At 36.9% G+C, this 19,139-nt stretch overlaps 1 protein-coding gene across 6 annotated transcripts in view; it reads left to right on the top strand.

Annotated features, from left to right (window-relative positions):
• ROBO1 (roundabout guidance receptor 1) overlaps positions 1 to 19,139 on the top strand; it is a 698,550-nt gene that overhangs the window by 198,922 nt on the left and 480,489 nt on the right. Inside the window, exon 3 of one of the 6 annotated variants that reach the window (XM_058419150.1) lies at positions 3,808 to 3,876. The exons of 4 other annotated variants lie outside the window; for them this stretch is intronic. In XM_058419150.1, the coding sequence (XP_058275133.1) occupies positions 3,808 to 3,876 (69 nt within the window). Of the gene's footprint in view, positions 1 to 3,693; positions 3,732 to 3,807; positions 3,877 to 19,139 lie in introns of those variants that run through there. One more of the 6 variants, XM_058419161.1, reaches the window with a different exon arrangement.

The raw sequence follows: 19,139 nt of genomic DNA, 5'->3' as shown, positions 1-19,139 counted from the left end.
GAGAGCTCTGTAACCAGTTAAAAGAAGGTGAAGTCTCTAATGAAGGGAGAGAGAACTTTAGAAAAAAAGTCCTGCTTGTTATGGATAAAAAGCTCTTTGGAAGCTACTTGATCCAAGGAAAGGTCTGTGCAGTAAATTGCAAATGACTTTTATCTATGGCATACTAAACCAGAAGTTAAAAATTTGGGACATAATGAAAGCTGAGGAGAAAAGAAATTAAATATTTCTGAAGACGTGAGAAAATTATGTATATTAAAGCTAGATAGAACTAGTGTAACACAGATCATAAATTCATTATGTAATTTTATCTTCAAGTCCTTTTGACTGAACTGTAACATATAAGTCAGGAAGTCATCCAGTCTTAGTGTAATATCTTCAAGTGGTACACTGCATCTCTGAAAAATTTCTCCACATGGCTAATTCCAGAATTAATTATATTGCTTTTGAGTAAGCTTTCAAATAGCTGAGGAACACACATGAGCAGAGGTTATACAGCAGAAACTGAAACTAGTTAAATGAGCTATAAAATACTGAATCGCATAGGAGCAGGCCACCTTTTATTTGGCTTCACACCTCTGAATGCTTAATTGGTTTGGTTTTACTTGCTATTAGTCCAGTGGGGAGGGCAATTCTTTGATGGCTGTAATTGCCCAGTGCCCTGCTAACCAGCAACACTGTGCAGGAGTCACTCTGTTAGACAGAGTGATGTAAAAGCTCTTTTGGTGATGTTTTCAATATCTGATTGCGTTTCTTTGTGCGAATGTCACTCGTGAGATGCTGCTTTGGGCATCCCTTCACACTCCTCAGGATACGGGGTAGCTTTTTTGAAGGGAAGGCAACAGCTCCTTCTGCTGTGATAGGATAAATGGGTGCAACCTCTGCAAAAGTGTCCATGCAGTGGTTTGTGTCTATAAAAGTAGCGTTCAATTAATCTTGTAAGATAAAAAGCTGTCTGGCCTACAGTTCTGAAACTTTCCATCAACTCTGTGTAGGATACCCTGTTAGACAGAACAGCTGTGGGGCTTGAGAGCTCAGCCAACATCTGCTGAAATACCAGTTTGATGCACCAGTTTACTTTTCCACAGCACAAGGCTCAATGAAGTTTGGATCTGGGACCAGATATAGGATAACAAGTATTAACTGCAAGGCAGGAGATTCCTCTATGAGGCAGCTCGAATTTTTAGCTCAGATTAATTTCTTTCAGTCTGGAATTTCATGCTTTGCTTTGGCTTTTTTTTTTTTTTTTTTCTTTGAAAATCTTTATCTTCTGTCCTTCAAACAGTTCACCGTCAACTGTGAGATTGCAAAGCCTATTGGTTTCGATACTCAAAACTGCAGTTGTCCTTTGAACAGTCAATATTTCTGCATTCACAGTAAAAAACTACACCGTTCCACGTTACTGCTCATGTGTTCCCAAAGGGCTGCCTTATATTAATTGAGGGGTTTCGGTTTTTTCCTTTTCTGTATTTTAGTGCAGTGAACAATTTTGTACATTCAGGTATCTTACATAACCAGCAACACGATGAGTCATCTTTCGAGAGTGTTTATTGACTGAACTGGCATGAGTTCATATGGTGAAAAATGTGCAGTTAGAAAATGCTTTTAAAAAGACAATCTGAAACCCCCCCAACCATTTATTTTCATGCTATATGTTACCATAGGAGTAATTTTTGCTTTAGGGAAAAGGCCCAACAACATAAGTGGGAGTGATCTCCATTGCTCTTCTGCACATAGATGTGACTCCTGTCAAATAAAATGATCACAAAAACCCGAAGATTTTCGTAAGGAAATCCCACTGAGACAAAGATGTGATGACTCTCTCCCTGCCCAGACACAGTACTGGGTGGAATCCACTCCCTCCTGGTCACCTCTCCAAGGGGGAATAGCCACCAGGGGCTGCTGGGGTCAGAGCAAAACTGAAGGCTGCTTGTAACGTGTAAGAAGCAGGAGATTTGGCAGATCACAAGTTCTTTACATCCTGTTCCATAAATAATTCGCTCTTTGTATTGAATGAAGTTTTCCCAAATTGACATAAGAGCACACATTCATCCTGCTTTCTCCAACTGGTCCAAAGAAAAAGAACATCCCTTTAAAGGGTTTGTGGATAACTAATTTAATGCATTGAAACTTTCTTGTGATCATCTGTGGTCTACCAGCTCTAGGTGAGAAAATTCTTCCTGCCCTCTTTTGGAAAGTTCCTGTCCCTGACATGAGAAGGTTTAGAAATTGGTGTCTTCAGCCGGTCATCTCCAACAGGTTCTTGTGCAGTATTTCAATTGCACTAATAATTTTGAGCTCAAATTTCATAAAGAGCAGTGGTTGTGACCATTATAAATTAAGAGATGCATTATTAAATTGAAAATAACTTACTTTCTTGAGTATTGAAATTGTTTCTAGAAATTTACCCCAGTACTTTATTCAGAAAATGCCCTAAATTCTGCAGCTCAGCTACATCCATACACAACAGAAAGCATGCAATATGTGAGGCAGAAGGTCAGCTTGGAAAATGGTATTTCATTGCTGTTCTGTGAAGAAAGTAAGTTTTACTCTTGTGTAAGTAACAATTTTAAGCATTCTTGAGGCTGATACTTACGGTGATAATTTTGCAGTTATGAAGTAGACTTTGTGCAGACTAAAGCCCTCTGTCACCACAAATGAAAAGCCCTCTGGTCTTATTATAGTGATTTTCAGCTCTCAGGATGAAGCTCTTCTGGGTCTTCACGACTCACATGGAACGATTTCATAATTGTGGTGAAAAGGGTAGCTGATAATTTGTGTTCCAGCTCTTCCCTGTAACTGTTTCGATGACCAGGGTCATGTTGGTGATCCGGCTCCCTGGTACTGATGGATCCAGGGTTAAATTACTTCCAACAGTGCTGCTGCAAGCGCTGGAATCTGCCTGCACTGGGTGTTGGGCGCCCTGAGGCTGCTGGGCTGCAGGGGGAAGGTTTGTTAGGTAACACAGATTCTATACACAATTTCTCAGAGCTTCTCTTACTGCCGATACACTGCTCCATTTATGCAGCATCTGCTGGCAGAAACCTGAGTGGGAGGTGGTATCGTTTGTGTTATTTTCCCTAGAAATAGAAGATACTTGTGCTGAATAAGAGGCAGAGTTACTGCACAGCTTAAAAAAAAAAAAAAAAAAAAAAGTTCTTTTTTTAAGCATTTCTTTTCCATCTTGGATATGTTATTTTTTTTGCCCTTGCCCCCCTCTGTGGGTAAGGAGGGGGAAGCTTGACAAACTGCGTTTTTGTGCCCATTGAAAAACGTAATGAGATTTGAGTGTCAACATTAAAATGTTCCGTGTCATCAGCTCTGTGAAACTGCAGTGAAATATGGAAGCAAGGGAGAAAAAACTCTGTTTTCAGCCTGGCGGTGTCCCCTGCTAGGGTGCTGTGGGGAATGTTGATAAACACTGGGAAGGGCTGAGAGGTGGCAGAGGCAGGTGAGGAGCCGGTGGCTTCTGAGGGACCACAGAGAGCTGCCACTGCATCTCCTCCTGCATCTGAGTGCCAGAGGCTCCTAGTTAGGGGAAGCTTTTACAACTCTTCTGTTTTTTCATTCCCTGGATCGAGGAAATAAGCGATGCAATGGAATTTTTTTAATAAACATTTCTAGTAAGAATAATATTTTACATCTCTGGCTGCCTCTGCTGAGTAAGTGCTGTTAGCTCCAGTTGTTCACTACTAAGGAAAGTCTTCTCTAATTCATCTCTAGCAGTACTCCAGGTAGAGGTGATTTTTTTTTTTTTTTTGTTACCTGGCATGGCTGTGCTGTCACTGCTGCTGCTGCTTGGGCTAATAGACATAACTGCTGCCGCGGACGTCGCGCCTAGAATAAAACCGGGGTCAAGGTGGAGAGGTGAAAAGAATCGTGAGTAACCCGGGCTTTTCCTTCTCTTCTTCTCAGCTCTCTGAAGAAATGTGTTAGGCCTCATTTCTCCGTGTAATTCTTCCTCTCTGTGAGGCTGTTCTCTGATAGCAGCCTTAAGGCCGTGTAATTTAAGTATTTAAATATGCATGTGGAAGGCACGGGCCACACCTTCCTGAGCTCCACACATCTGCAGTACACTCCTGTGTCTCGCTGCAAGCTCTCCGAGCTGCCTGTGCTGATTAACTCCTCTCTTTCCAGGGGCTTGGGAGAAGTCCACCTTTTCTATTTAAAGTCTTAGCATTTTGCATGCTATTTCAGAGGCTAGCTTTGATAAAGGGAGCAAATCTCACAGGTCTGCTGTTTGCGTGAAAGAACCTTATAGCCCACTTGATTATAATAGCTAATTGTATGGATATAAGTGCATAGCTGCACTTTAAAATCTGCAGATTTAGGTGAGGGAATGTAAGGTAGAACTGCAGCTTGGAAGGGTTTATCAATGCTGCACTTAAAAAGAGAAAAGAGCATTTACTATTAGAAAAGGAAACTAGATGAGTCATCATAATATTTGAGTGAGACTTCCTGCTGCATACACAGCTGCTGGACTGAAATAACCAGATGATTATTTCCATTTAAAGGACAATTCAGTTCTCGCTGACATTATTCCTTATTCCTGTCCAGCTATTTATAAACAAGAATGCCCATGATGGACAGCATAATGTTATCATTATGCCTGTTAATATGTTTGCTGTCGTTTTGTTTTGGGATTTTTTGGGGTTTTTTTTTCGGAACACTTAAATTAATAAGAGAGAGAAGGAATGTCGAAAATGGAATGAAAGTTTTCTGTTTAATTCAGGTAAATGTGATGTGGTTGCCTAAAAACCGTATGTGGTGTAAGTCCCTAAAATAACCAGAACTTGCAGGGCTGGCTGTTGGTATCTTTGGAATGGGTACTATTTTTTCAGTCCTCTTACCTAGAAGCTGATCTGCAGCTTGAGAATTTTTTTTTTTTTTTTTTTTTTTTCTCTAAAGCATGAACATAATAGCAATAAATCTGCTGTTTCTGTCAGTCCCCGTATCAGTAGCATTAGGGAAAGAGGTGATGAACTCAGTGGAATGAGTTCTGCCTTGCCCACTCACAGGTATTTTACATCTAAAGCCCGCACTGCCCAAACTAACAGGGCATGAATGAGTGCATAAGGGATGAAAAAAAAAAAAAAAAAAAAAAAAAAAAAAAAAAAAAAAAAAAAAAAATCAACCCACAGCTTATAAATATTTGAACATATGAAACAGTTACGACTAAAAGAGCTCTTTATTTTAATTGTTGTGGAAACTGAGGCATGACTGAAGTATGTTGAATTAATTTTTTTCCACAGTATGTTTCTTTCTCGGTAAAAAGGCCTTCTGAAATGAGTGTCTGTATATCTGTTATGAAAAAAGCCAGATCCTAGAGTAAAAAATCCTGTGCCTTCAGTTTTGATTAATTGACTTGCAGGTGTTTGAAAAATTCTGATTTTGAGTATTCAGTCTGTTTTGTTGGTTGTTTTTTTTTTTTTCTTTTCCTATGAAGAATTGAGATATTATTGTCTCACAAAAGCATGAATAAAGTTAATCAGCTTGGGATGGCATTTATCCATGATAAGTAAATTATGCAAATATTCAGAAGTTTAAGACCACCACCTGTTTGAAAATTGTTTTGCAACTAAAATAGTTCATTTAATGTCACCTGTGTAAACTATTAGACCTTATTCGTTCAAAAGGCTTTCTTTTTTCTCTCAGGACAGGGTGCTCTCAAGCCAATTCATTAGCACATTGCTATATTTGGTTAAAGGAAAAGTAGGCTGTAAATTAGTTGTTATTGTACCTTGATATTATGTTACTCGATTGCTTAGAGAGATCAGTTGTTGAATGTGTTAAAGGTTATACATCTGAACTAATTCTCCTTGAAATGAAGTGAAGATATTTAGAGTATACTTTAACATTTTTTTAATTTAAATTTTAGCAGCAGACTCACTACAAACAAGAACATTTTACAGGAATGTCATTCATTTTATACAATTTGGCTTTGCTATCCATGATGTCAAAATTTCTCTGGTAGTGGGGGTACGGATTATCATGCAGAGCTGGATACTCGGAGCAGTAGAGAGCTCATTTCTGAGTGAAAATATGTTCTGTAATCATGGTTGATGGATTACTTGTTGATTGCTATTAATACCTGTCAGTTGACATTGCACTTGAAGATGTTCTCTTGCTGGTTCATTTTTGCACAACATAGCTAAAAATTCTAAGGAAAAAATATTCTGAAAAGGCTTGTGATTTTGTGATATATGTTTTTATTTAACTGAGTTGCACTTAAATTCCATAACTAAAACCAGAAAGTGTGACATTGCTTGACAGGGGCCATGGCTGGTTTCTGCATCTCTTAACTGAAATTTTCACTAAGGCATTCAGATGTAGCAGTTTAGCAATGCTTTAAAAGTAATTTATATTCACAATATAAAGAGATTTCAAAATAGTTTTGCTCCAAGTAGTCTTTTAGAAGAGAGAACAACCTTTCTTTAGGTTCTTTGTGATTCTTCTCCAAAAAAGATCATGGTATATTAAGGGGCATAAGAAAATGTCCAGAAAAGTTGTCATGATCCAATTTTAGTCATTCTTCACAAGGTCCAGCAGGGACCACAACAAAACTTTAATTTCTGTGGCTGGCATCTGTTTTATCTGAGCTTACTCCTCATCGGATGAAGTTTTCTTCTTTACTTTTCCATAAGGGATCTTAGAACTAGGAAATCTGTAGCCTGGTTCTGCTCCATTGCAGTTCAAATGAGTGAAGTCAGGAGAAGGGAGATAAGTGTTATTTTCTGACAAATAAAACTGCAACAAAAATAGCATGGAAGGAAAATAAGGGGATTTAGTCCTATAGGAATCTGTAGTTTTCATTATAGCAGCATTTGGGGGGGGGGTAGCAACACATATCTTTGAGGCAATATTAAACTATTTAAATATGTAAAAAATAGCTTTGCTTAATTGTTTATGTAATGAAGTCTTCTTCTGGCACATTATTACTTTTATGTATTCACTTCATGTTTAAGAAATCCAACAGTTGTTTGAATACCTGTCCTTTATGATTTACATGCCAATGATAGCTGGAAATTATACAAAGAAATCTCAAGGCTTGATACCAAAATGGCAATGTATTAAGACTGTCTTACTTTCTCTCAGAAAACTGTATTATAGAGAAATATCCTGGTTATTATTAACTGCTATATGCCTCATACCATGTTTACACTGAAGAACTGTGCAAGCATATTTTTTGACATTTATAATTTTGTGTATTTTTTGTTGCACTATGTGTAATTTTCTTTTTTAGGAAAACTTAATCAAAATTGTTTAATCTGTGAATAAATTTCATTTTATAGGGAATAAAATCATAATTTTGTTCTTCAGGTTTTGGTAGTAAAGGTCAGAATTTAAAGTTCTCCTAGGGTGAATGGATCTGTGTCTTTTATATTTCCGGTAGAAATATGAATGTATGAACTAATAGAATTATGACATTTTAAAATTTTACAAGGCATATAGAACTATTTTTTCTGTTGTTCAATTCATTTTGCATTCCAGGTAAAGTGCTTAGGATCAGCATAACTGGTTTATCTGCTGTAGTTTGCACTAGAAATATCAAATACCATGGTCTTTGTTTAACCATTATTATTATTAGGGGCGCTAATATAGAAGTAACAAAGAAAAATGGTACTTGCTCTTACTGATTCTTTGTGTGTTGAAATATATATATCTATATACACAGGTATGTACGCATACATACATAAGTAAATGTGGGCACATACAGAGCTACTTTGTTAAAAGCTTCTACAGTCTTCTGTTGTGGTGCTAAAACCCTGGCAGTAACATGTCAGTCATTTCTCAGTCAGTCCTAGACCTGTGTTTTCTAGGTAGCTGAACTTGTTAACTTTTTTTTTTTTTTCCCCCTAAAAATATCATATATATATATATATATAGGTTGTGCATTTCTGATGATTATTTAGTACTCATAATTTTTATCTGTCTTCCATGGATAAAGAAACAGAGTCCTAATTTTGTTATAAAGCAAAATCTATCTGTTTCTTTCCAAGTTTCCTCAGACTGATTGTAATTTAGACAAGTTGAATTGTGCATTGGGGATAAATCTTGAAAGTTATTCCATGCTTTATATTTGACTATCAAATAAATATATTTTTCAAGTAGTTTTGGTAAAAAGGAAAGGGAATCGAATACGTGGCTTTACCTGTATGGATCCTTTAATTTAAAAAAAAAAAAAAAAAAAAAAAAAAGATTTAACAGGAATGTTGTTGCCCCAAATAAAAATATGCTCAAAAAGAAAAGGGTCAAACCAGTACTGAAAGACATTAGGAGGTCTCAGGTGACCTTGCCCAAGGACATCACTGCCTGTGTGCCCATCTCCCCACATGGCAGTGACCACTGGGACCCACAGACAAATAGCTGCTGGAAGCACATTACCAACAGGAGATTAATTTCTCTGCTCAGATGAACTATCTTGATTTGATGAAAAAAATCATCAGGTATATAGTTAAAAATTAACATTCTTTTAAATAAACCAGCAAGTTCCTTATCTTAAAGAAGGGAGTAAAACATTTTTTCTTCTTGAAGAGCTTCAGAGCGGTCTTTGATGTTCAAATTTCCTTTTTTATTACAGTATTTAACCCTGACATGTGCCAAATAATTTAACTGCGGTTTGCATATTAATATTATCCTCTTGCACTAGAGACTTCTTTTTTTTAAGTTTTAAACAGAACAGCAAATCAACACCATTTAGTGATCTTTGGTGGTCAAAACGTAACCAGAAAGGTTTAACACAGCCTTTCCTGACCTTGAAGCTGTGTTCAAAGTACTTTTTTTAGCCCCCTTCCAGGTAGTTGTATTTCTCACAAGAAATCTTACTTCATATGGCAGAGGAAAGTGTTTTATCGCAGACATTTTAAGTCAAGTAACTCAGTATCTAACAAGAACTATGAACAGGAAAGACAGAGTTGCCCTTAGATGCTGGAGCCTTTTTTTCTCCTTAAATAGATGTGCCTGATAAGTAACTTAGAGGGATGGAGAAAAGAGACATTAAGAAAAGGAGAGATATTTTTAATGGGAGAAAAAGAAGCTAGAATTGGAAGCAAACAAAAAGGTGACAGTTAGATAGCTGAAGGCTGAAGGAAAGTAAAGAAAAGGGAAAAGAAAGATAAGGAGAAAAGAAGAGAATCTTGAAAGAGCATAAAACAAACTATTTCTGCAGTTAACATTTAACTAATTTGCAGTTTCTCATACAAACTAGTTAGTCTTTTGTATTGAGTGTCCCACTTCCGTCATAGACTTGTAGCAGATTTGTAGCATCTGGGAAATGACCTCTTATGTCAAGAAATATATTTATTTAGAACTTTAATTTGTCTAAGTTATAAGGATAAAATGAACTATTTTATTTTAGAATTGCTTCAGTAAGATTTTACAGTTGAAACCGAAGTGGATGACATTGATTCATAAAAGCATGAAGATTTTCGAGTAATTAAAATTTGTAACATTTTGTGCCCCAGAACTTTTGACCTTTAATAAATTTGAATGGAATTGAATTGAATCTCAGTGTGTAGTTTAGCATACGATAGATAAGCAGTGAATCTGCTCTGAGATTATATTTCTCTAATGCACTCCACAAAGTCAAGAGGTTTCTTAAATGATTTTGAAGTACTTACTTGAAGAGAAGAAAGTATAGATTTTTTCCTCCTATTTAGTATATTTTTGTCCAAAACTATTTGATTATAAATTTTCAGAAATTTGATTTTTCATTTCTTCTTTCTGAATAAGAGCAAAAAAGATGTTCTTTTTTATGACTTAGTTATAGTGAGAGATAATTGCCCATTTCCCTTTGTGGACCTTCTTGTGACATTTTTAAAGTCAATCTGTGTATAGTCTCCTTGATAATTTTTTTAAATCTCTCTGTACACAACTCATAAAACTTCATATGTATCTCCTAACAACTGCAAGAGTAACTTTAGCCTTTTTTTTTTTATTCTTAGCACCTTATTTTATCTATGGTCTAAGGACAATGGAAGAGTTAACACAATTCTCTACATGAACTACTAAAATCCTCAGGACTGCATTCCGGTTTTTATTCTTATCGTAGATAGCCAGGCTCACCAATAATTCATCTCTCTCTCTGCCTCTCTGCTTGGAGATATATAGAATCATGAGGCACAAGCATTCAAAGAGGAACATGAGGACCACCCAGTACCTAGATAAGCAGATTATGGTGCTCCAATTCTTGGCTTTCCTGCCAAGAGCACCATTATTAACTCCTAACATCTAAATCCATGATTAAGAAGTCTCAAGAAATAGAAAGGATCAGTTCCCTCTCATTCCTCTTAGGGTAATCTTAAAGCCTTGTACATTCAGCTCCTCCATTTTCAGGCTCTTTCCCAACTCAAGCAAGATGAGAAGAGTCCCTGCTCACCACCAGGGCTGAGAGGCGTAACTGGGACACTTTTTGTGTCCCACTGCTGCTGAAAGCCCAGGACATGGCCTGTGATGGGAGTCACAGGTGCACTGCTTACCAGCAGGGGCAAAATGTTTTGGGATCACAGTACTTTATCTGTTCCCTTTTTCTCTTCAACAAGGAACGCTTTCCTTTTGATTGCCTTTCCTCTCTTCCTGTGAATCTGGAATCCCACAAAAAGTCAGTCTACTTTCCCATACCAAGCAAAAGGAAAGGAGACTCCTCATGGCTCCAAATCCACCAAGAGAACAGCAGCTGGGGCTCGAGCAATGCTGTATTGCCTGGACATGTACTTGGGAGTATCTTTATCCCTTGACCTCATGCATTAGTTTCCCTTCTGCCTCTCCCTCGTGACCTCCTCTTCGCCACATCATTTTCTGGTGCCTCAGCTGTCATTTTTTAAAGTTTTAAAAGCTTTTTCAAACTTTTCCAATCTATTGCATCTCTTCCAGTATTTTGTGTGGTGGAGAGCCCTGAGGTATCCAGAATTCCCATGAAAACAAGGAACCTGCTGTGATCAAGATTCTCATCAATGCTTGGGATTCTGCTTCCTGCCTTTTGAAGGACTGGGGTCTTGACTGTAACATCAAAGTTACTGTGTGGGATTCTCCAAAGTTCCTATTGAATTTCAGCAAAATGGAATCTTTTGGTTGGAGGTAGAAGTATCAGGAAATCTGGCCCCCTGAAAAAACTCAAGTCAGAACACAGCAGGGGTTTAGGGCTACTTGTATTGGCTAAGAGAGATGTTTTATCAAAGAAAAAAGTCTTTCCTTATGATTTTAGGGGATTTTTTTTTACAAAAGTCTTGATTCTCATATCATGAGTTGACCATAAGTGCATCTAAGGGGGGTTATTTTGTTTACACTAATTCTGTAGCCCATATCTGTCTCAAAGCTTCGAGAGTGAGACAGAGATCAGAATACATTGGCACATTCTTGAGACAAAGTCCTTTTTTTTTGCTTATTTTATTTACCTAAGCATACTCTTCCAGAAAACAAGTATAGAGTTAGTTGTTAATTCTTTTTATTTTTATAGGTAATAAATATTTTTCTGATGTGCCATTTGTACATCCCTAAAATAAACAGTTGCCTGATTCATCACTGTCCTACTTCAGGTCTGCCCTCCAGTGAAATTATTGCTTTTTAATGACACAATGTTGGACTACCGATGTTATAAATGTGTCTCTGCTGTAATAGATGAAAGAAAAAAAGAATCTTATGGCGATATAGGAATACTCATAGAATTATTTATTTTTATGGGAGGGATTAATGAAGACGCACAATCAAGTCTAGATATTGTGTATGCATCTTTCCAGAAACAGAACTCAGTGTCAACCAGGAGGTGTTTCTGCGTTGCGAAAGAATGCACATAGAAAAAATAGTGAAATGAAAAAATTAACACGAAGCTTAATCTATACAGAGGATGTCCAGGGTAATATGTACTTTATGTCTCCCCGGAAAACTTTGAATTTTTTGTGTTAGACTGTAAAATAATCAAATCAGACTCTTCCAAAAGTGGAAATGGTTGATAATGCTGCATTTCTTTCTTTCACTATTCCAAAACTACAGGAGAGCAAGGTCAAGGCAACTGTTAGTACAAATGCTGAAGAAGAGTTTGTGACCTGAAGTTTATTTGCTAAATATTTGTTCAGTGGCTCCATCAGTTATGTGACTTGCTTAGTTTTTGGGTTTTTTTGCAAATACTCATTTAAACTGGGCTTCTCCACAAACAATTAAGGAATGGCTGTTATTTGTGTAATTACCTATATTTGCATTCTTGCGAGCAATAAATGACAAATATTTCAACCGTTCTCATGATCTTTAAAAGTTTGCAATCCAAATAGGCTCCAAAAACCTATAGTATATTAGCTCAGGGACTTGTATGCTACCTAAAGAAACTTTATACAGATATGAATGAATATGGATTTTACAACGCATATGTATAACCTCCGGAAGTGTATTGTCTCTTTTTACAAGCAATATATTTATAAAAATCAGGATTGCTTCTTAGATAATGAGGAGTGGATGAGATCATTTATTTGCTATCAGTAGTTTTACTTGGCACTGTGATACTGCATCATATGTTATTTCTGTGATCCTTTGTAACATGTTTTTTTGTCCTACAGAGTCTTTGGTGAGTCAGTCTCTTTTTATTCAAGACTGGGTATGATAAAAATAAAACTGCATGCTTTGGTGGAGATAGGCAATGAGCAATCACAACATACTAAAAGTCTATATTTGAGTAGTAAGTGTGAAAAATACATGAATCACAAACATTAAATCCTGGGTATGCTGTCTAGTAAATCTTAGTGTGAAACCTCTGCCTGTGATGACTTGAGCTGAGAAGACTGTACTGTTACATTTACATTTATTTGCTATTCTTTTGCATGTGTTCAGAATCAATCAGTTTGCTACTCTCAATTATATTGCTTTTCATCAAGGTTTTTATATGTTTCAGCCTGCCCAATGGCCTGAGTTGTCAAACTGGGAAATTACCCTTGTGGAATGTTTTCTCTGATATATTGCAGTCCCAAAAACGGGCTTGTTTTTATTCCCTCCGTTTTTATTAGCATTTTCTCCATAACAGGCTTTGCTGAAAGGAGTTACCTTGTGGAGGTCTCGCTCTCTTTGTTCCCTTCCTCCCTACTCTCCCAGAGAAAATCTTGACTCTCCCACAGTGCACAGAGAAATCACTTCATGTTTTGGGGCTGCTTTGGGCACGTTTGGCTGGCGCAGGTGAGGAGACACCTGGGGATTCTTTAGAGTCAGTGAGAGGGAAATGCGTCCCAGCTGCCACCCCTTCTTTTTCTGTGTGAATTAGAGCTGAGGAGGCTTTGAGAATCTACCTAAATCCTTAGTTATGGAACCCTTTTACTCTCAAAGAGATTTCAGGAACAGAAACACAGCACACTAGAGAAAAAACAGGGTATTTAATGAGAAACAGATGGGGCCTGTGTATCGTTAATGGAAAAAGACTACTGTTTTGTGTAAAGAGAAACCAACACATAACGTTAGGAATAAAAACAGAGTAGGTTACGGGACATTGTAACAAGATGTTAATTTTATGCTTGGTGTTTAAGATAATACTTAAAATGAGTTTTTAACTTACTCTCTCCAATATACAGTCTTTATGTAGGTCTTCCTTAAGAAAACAAACCCCCCAAAACCAAAGAAACTAATAAATAATTATTCCAATTATTTTTGCTGTTTCTAGTTCTTTCAATAAAATTTTACAAATATAATCCTTTTCTTTCTTAACAGCAGTTGTGCCTTTCTGACAGTATCCAAAGACAATATTTTTCTCACAATCGATTTCTGGTTGCTTTAACATATGTTGGTGTGATTTGTTAATGTCCAGGTGCCAATAAAGATTTTTTTCTGTTTTCCATTTGTGTGTGTTCAGCAACATAAGAATTTAACGACTTGTTTCATTGAAAATAAACTCTCACTGACTTAACTTTTCTTTTTTCTTGAGATCACTGGGAATATAACAGTTTTACATGCCAGCTTCTGATGGGTTTATATCCAACATTTGATTTAAAAGTCACATGCCCTGAATGGCAGTGTTTGTTTTTTTTTAGCAAAGCCTGCTTAGTTTCATATAACACTACGACATTAATGTCTTCTTTTTAATGACTGTAAACATTTTAGTTTGCATTTTATATGCAGCACCTTTAAGCTTTAATTGGACATCTGATAGTCTGTGTACATAAGCACCTCCCAGATAATGTGGAAACTGCAGACTGAGAAGCAATGATGCTATTGTGCTGGGGGATGCAGACTTGAGCCTGTTTTGTCAGATTGTCTCCCAGGGGTGTCTGCTGTATTTCAGAAACCCTTTTCATATGAACTGTTAGAGAAATATGAAAATGATGAGGCAGGTGCCAAAGCAAGTCTTTGACATGTATTTTATCCCGCTCAGATAAGAAACTTCACACCTCTTCTTTTTTAATCTTAAATAATAAAATCTGGAACTGTGAGTCAGGTAAGGTTAGATCTGTGAATTTTGATGTATATTCAATATATCATCATATTGTGTAAAATGCTGTCCATCATTCTGTTGCTGTGGATGCCTGGGTCTATATCATATTTACTTTTGAGAGATTCATCCTGTATCTAGAGAACAGCAAATGCACTTGATTTGTTTCCTGACACATTCTTTGAGAAATTCTCCCTCTCTCCCTCTGCAGCTGCAGCACCTTCTGCTCTGTGAAAAGGTGTTCCATCAGAACGAACCAAGTTTCCTTTTCTTACTTATTGTTACTTTTTAATTTAACTGTATGAATCATCAATGGTCACCTAATAGTACTTCCTCAAAAGGCAATTTGAAGAGTTGGTTTATCCTGGAATTCAGCCTCCTTTTGTGACAGTGTTTTATCAAAAGCATTTTGTTTCTGAAGTGGCTCCAGCCCAAGAAATATAATATAGCAACCTCACAGGAACTGTAGTGTCTAAAGACATTAACTGAACAATTTTCTTCATGTCACTGCAAGGTGCTATAAATACTTCTGTGTTTGTTGTCTTTACTTCACGGATTAATTGCATGATAGAAAAAATGTGTGTGACAATTTGCAAAAGCCACACAGAAAATTAGTAGCCTTACAGATTCTTGTCATGAGATACTTGCCCATGAGAACATGATGTTGCTAAAAAAAAAAAAAGATAAATTGATACGTCAGTATAGAGTACAAAGTCTATATATGGGTATCCCTCATACGTGTTCTTGGCTCTCGGTGTATTTTATGATGATTACTGACAGTGTTGCCATATGTTATGAGCAGCTAGGGAAATAGGGGCAATCCATAAATATCTGGGCATACGTGGGCTTTTGAGGACATTGCAGCAGAGGTAGAAAGCAAATGCAACTCTGGATTAGTGCAAGCATTTCTTTATTGATAAAACTTCTTTGGCACTGCTTCTGGTGATAGTGCTACATAATTGTGTTTCTATATACAGCAGCATGTTGTTCCTATTGTGCAAGAATGCTTTCCAGTACCTAGCTCTCGCAATGATAGCAATTCACTAGGAACAAATAACTACGAAAATAAAAATTTAAGTCATGGTTTCAGGACTTATGTAGCTTTGCAAAACCTACAGCAGCTTTTTCAGCTGGAGGAAAATGTGTTTTCTCTGGGTTACAGAAGAATCAAATGATTTAACATTTTGTTTGGAGTCCAAGAGACCAGATGTATAAGTCAATTAAGGTAGTAACTAAATAAGGGTGGTGTTTCTGTAATGGCTGAATTTAGCCTCGCTCTCCAAAGCTTCTCAGCAGAGAGTTTCTGCTGAGGAGCCAGTAAGGGGAGCCTAGGGAAATTAAGCTCATTAGGGTAAAGTTTGCCTTTGGAGCACTCAACATGCAACAACATTTATTTACATCATATCCTTGCTATGGACCTGGGGTCCTCAATGGAACAGAAAACGTCCTAAGAGCCAAGAACGTACCCAGGAAGACATAAATCCAAAGCAGCCAGGAAAAGGGTTCTCAGACACAGGGAAAACATGCAATAATGCTTCTTAGGGAACCACTGAATGCTTCCAGTCAGATCAATCTCATTGACATGTGACCTTGAAGAATGCAGTTACACCACAGTATACTGAACCCACCTTAGAAAACCAGAGTCTCTGTGCTCTTATAAAAAGTCCTGGTTTGCATTTAAGTGATATTACTCACTAAGCAAGAATAAGGTATTACCAAACAATAAATCAAGCTTAAGATTACGCACAGCAGTCTCCATCACTTATATAGAGAAGTAAATATTTTAAAAAATAGATTCTGATGGTGAGTAGCCTGCCAAATGGTTGAGTAATTAAATACCAACAGGAATGAATTCTTTTGTGACAGAGCCGGAAAACAAATTTATGGTACTTGTAAAGCATGCACAGCAGCATACATGTCTCTCACATATACCAGAAGCATTTAGTCAGTACTTGGATAATTGTTGCTTTCTCCAGAGAAAAAGCGTAAGCTATAAACTCAGTATGATAAAATGAGGCTCTGGAATAAAAAGCAGCAGCTTCTCATTAGTTGGTTAGGGGAGATCTGAATATGTATGTTTCCAAACATGTTATGGTAACAGTCAGGATTAAACCTCTGTTTTTTCAAGATTTAGACAAATATCATTAAAGTAATAACGCATCTGCGTGAAATTTTGAGATGTGATATCAGATATGATATGTGCATCTGTTTTTCTCAGCAACTTTCAAAGTGTACTTGATTTTTTTTAAATTGTTTTCAAATGAGATTCAGCAGAAAAGTGTTAAAGTTGCTTTAAGCAACAGCTTGCAAGAACATCTTTAGTTCCATTTAGCAAAGACTACCTCCTTAAACTCTCCAGTTTAGCCAGTCTGAGCCCAGCTTTGCCTGATGTGACACTTAATGCTACCATTAATTACTCAATGCACCAGCCTGGCAGTGTGTTCCTGATTATTTGTAGAGCTTTTGGAAAATATGGTGTATCCCTACAGGTATGGTATTTCAAATCCAAGTGTCAGTGCCTTGCAGCTGAGTTACACCTTTTTCAGAAGGATAGCGTTTGGAGAAAAACTGTAAATTACTAAAGAACACACCAAAGCTGCCAAGTACATCGAATGTGATTTCATATCCATACAACTCCTTTTCTGCTCTGTGAATATTCATAAAGACATGTTCAAGCTCTTTCCTTGCCACTGTGTGTGACTACCAAGCTTCAGCTCAGCAGTTACAGAGTCAGGCTGCTGTCCTGAAAAGGGGAAGTATACATAAAATAAGTTTTAATTGGATTTCATTAAAATGTACTCTTTTCTCAATCCTTTTCGTCAGTGCCAATGCCTGAAAAAATTGCTGTGGCTCACCCTATACTATTTCTATGCTTTTTAAAAGCTTTTTCCAATTTTTTGCATTTCTTCAATCCTTTCTTACCTTGTGCTCCAGCATCTGAAAGAAGTCTATGTTTACTCAAGTGTTTTTACCCATTCAGAAAAATGCAAATAGCTAATATTAACCGTACACTTGTGCAGTCAAGTTATCCCTGCACCCTCACTCAGCATATTCTTAGGATACAATTGCCAAGTTCAGAGAAAGAATCACATTTTCACAGAATAATAGAAATATTTAGTTTGGAAAGGATCCCGAAGACCATTGAGTCTAACTGTACTTTGTGTATTTAGTGCACAGTTTCCATATTTTCATACAGTAACAGAACCAGTAGCTTCCAGAGCTAGGTGGCCACAAGGTGGCTGAAATATATGGCTATGGGAGATTTTATCTTCCAGACTACACCTGCTCCAATTATCCAAAGGAAACACCCTTGTGTGCTTACTAGCACAGAAAAGTAGTTCTTTCATTAGAAATGAATAAGACCAGTTTTGCTTAATTAACACCACTCATTTTCATGTGGGATGGCATCATGGAAAAAATATCAAGATCCCAGTGCTGAAAGTTCTAAAAAAGTTGTCAGTTCTTGGGAAGAAAGGCATTAAAAAGGAATAGTTGTTCAATTTTGCCAGGCTGCAACTTTGGTTGTTATCAACAGTATTCATATGTTTTGGACAACTAACAAATTCATTTGAGAGTTGGAAAGTGCAGAGATGAGACTGAAAGGGGAATTATAAACTACTTAAAGAATATTTGTTGACAAGGCTAAGATTGTTGGGATAATATGCTGTTGAATGTAAGGCACTTTTATTTCAATTAAGTACTTTGATTATTGTGAGAAAGTTTGTTTTTATTTTTGTCCTCAGCCTCAGTAGTTTAAGTTCATAGTAAAGTGCATATAGAAAAGTAAAAAAAAAAAAAAAATCTCAAATAGCAAGTAAGAAAACATTTCATCTAGGATCTTAGCCATTCCATCTACATAACTGTCAGCTGCAGTTGTTATTCTGGTGAGCCGAAATCAACTCACAGGTACAAAGAAATTTTTCTTACTTTGCCAAAAATGCATGCATAGGTTATAAGTTTGAATTTCAGAAGAATGATCAAAATGTAGGAGAGCTCCATTCATGCAATAATCCTTTATAATGTTGTTATTCACGTGTAGTATAAAGTTACAGTGTAAATCTTTCTTTGTACAGAATACTTATTTAGACAGTTGTATTTTAACATCTGAGAGAAAAAACCCTCCAGGTTCCTGCTGCAGTAAACAGCTCACTGTGTTCTCATCTCATGCAAATGCCCCTAGTACATTTAATATGATGAGTATCAAAAGGTATTTATCTTAAACCACCACTTGCCCTTTTTAAATGTGTTGTATAAGCAACAGGATTCATATGATCATCAAACCAAAAAAGGGAGGAGATGGGCAAAGGAATGGTTCAGGAATTTTCAGACTTTGGGGTAGTCAGCTGTTTATAAGGGTTCTGGGCTCTAAATGAGTAGAGGGTTTGTGCACACTTTATGAATGAGAAAAGAAGATTGCTGTCAAATTGGACAAGTGTTTTGATCCACAGCTATGAATTATCTCCAGTCCATCTATGGAGAGAAGTAAATGTAAGAATACTCTCGCTCTGAAGTAATAAACCCCTACTTGTCTCACTCAAGTCTTGCATCTGATTTCAATAACTATAATATATATCATCGCAGATCTTTAAATTACTTCTACTGTCAAGAGTTTGACAGGCAAATGTGTTGTCAGGTGCCTTTTAAAGTAAGGAGAGTGGCTGTCTATCAGAAACATAACCATTTCTGGGCTAAGGCTGCTGCATGAGAGATGACAAATGGCACAGTAGATGAAGTGTACTCCAAG

The sequence above is a fragment of the Hirundo rustica genome, chromosome 2 (assembly GCF_015227805.2).
Source record: "Hirundo rustica isolate bHirRus1 chromosome 2, bHirRus1.pri.v3, whole genome shotgun sequence".
Lineage (NCBI taxonomy): Eukaryota > Metazoa > Chordata > Aves > Passeriformes > Hirundinidae > Hirundo > Hirundo rustica.
This window is presented reverse-complemented; position numbering and strand designations above follow the sequence as displayed.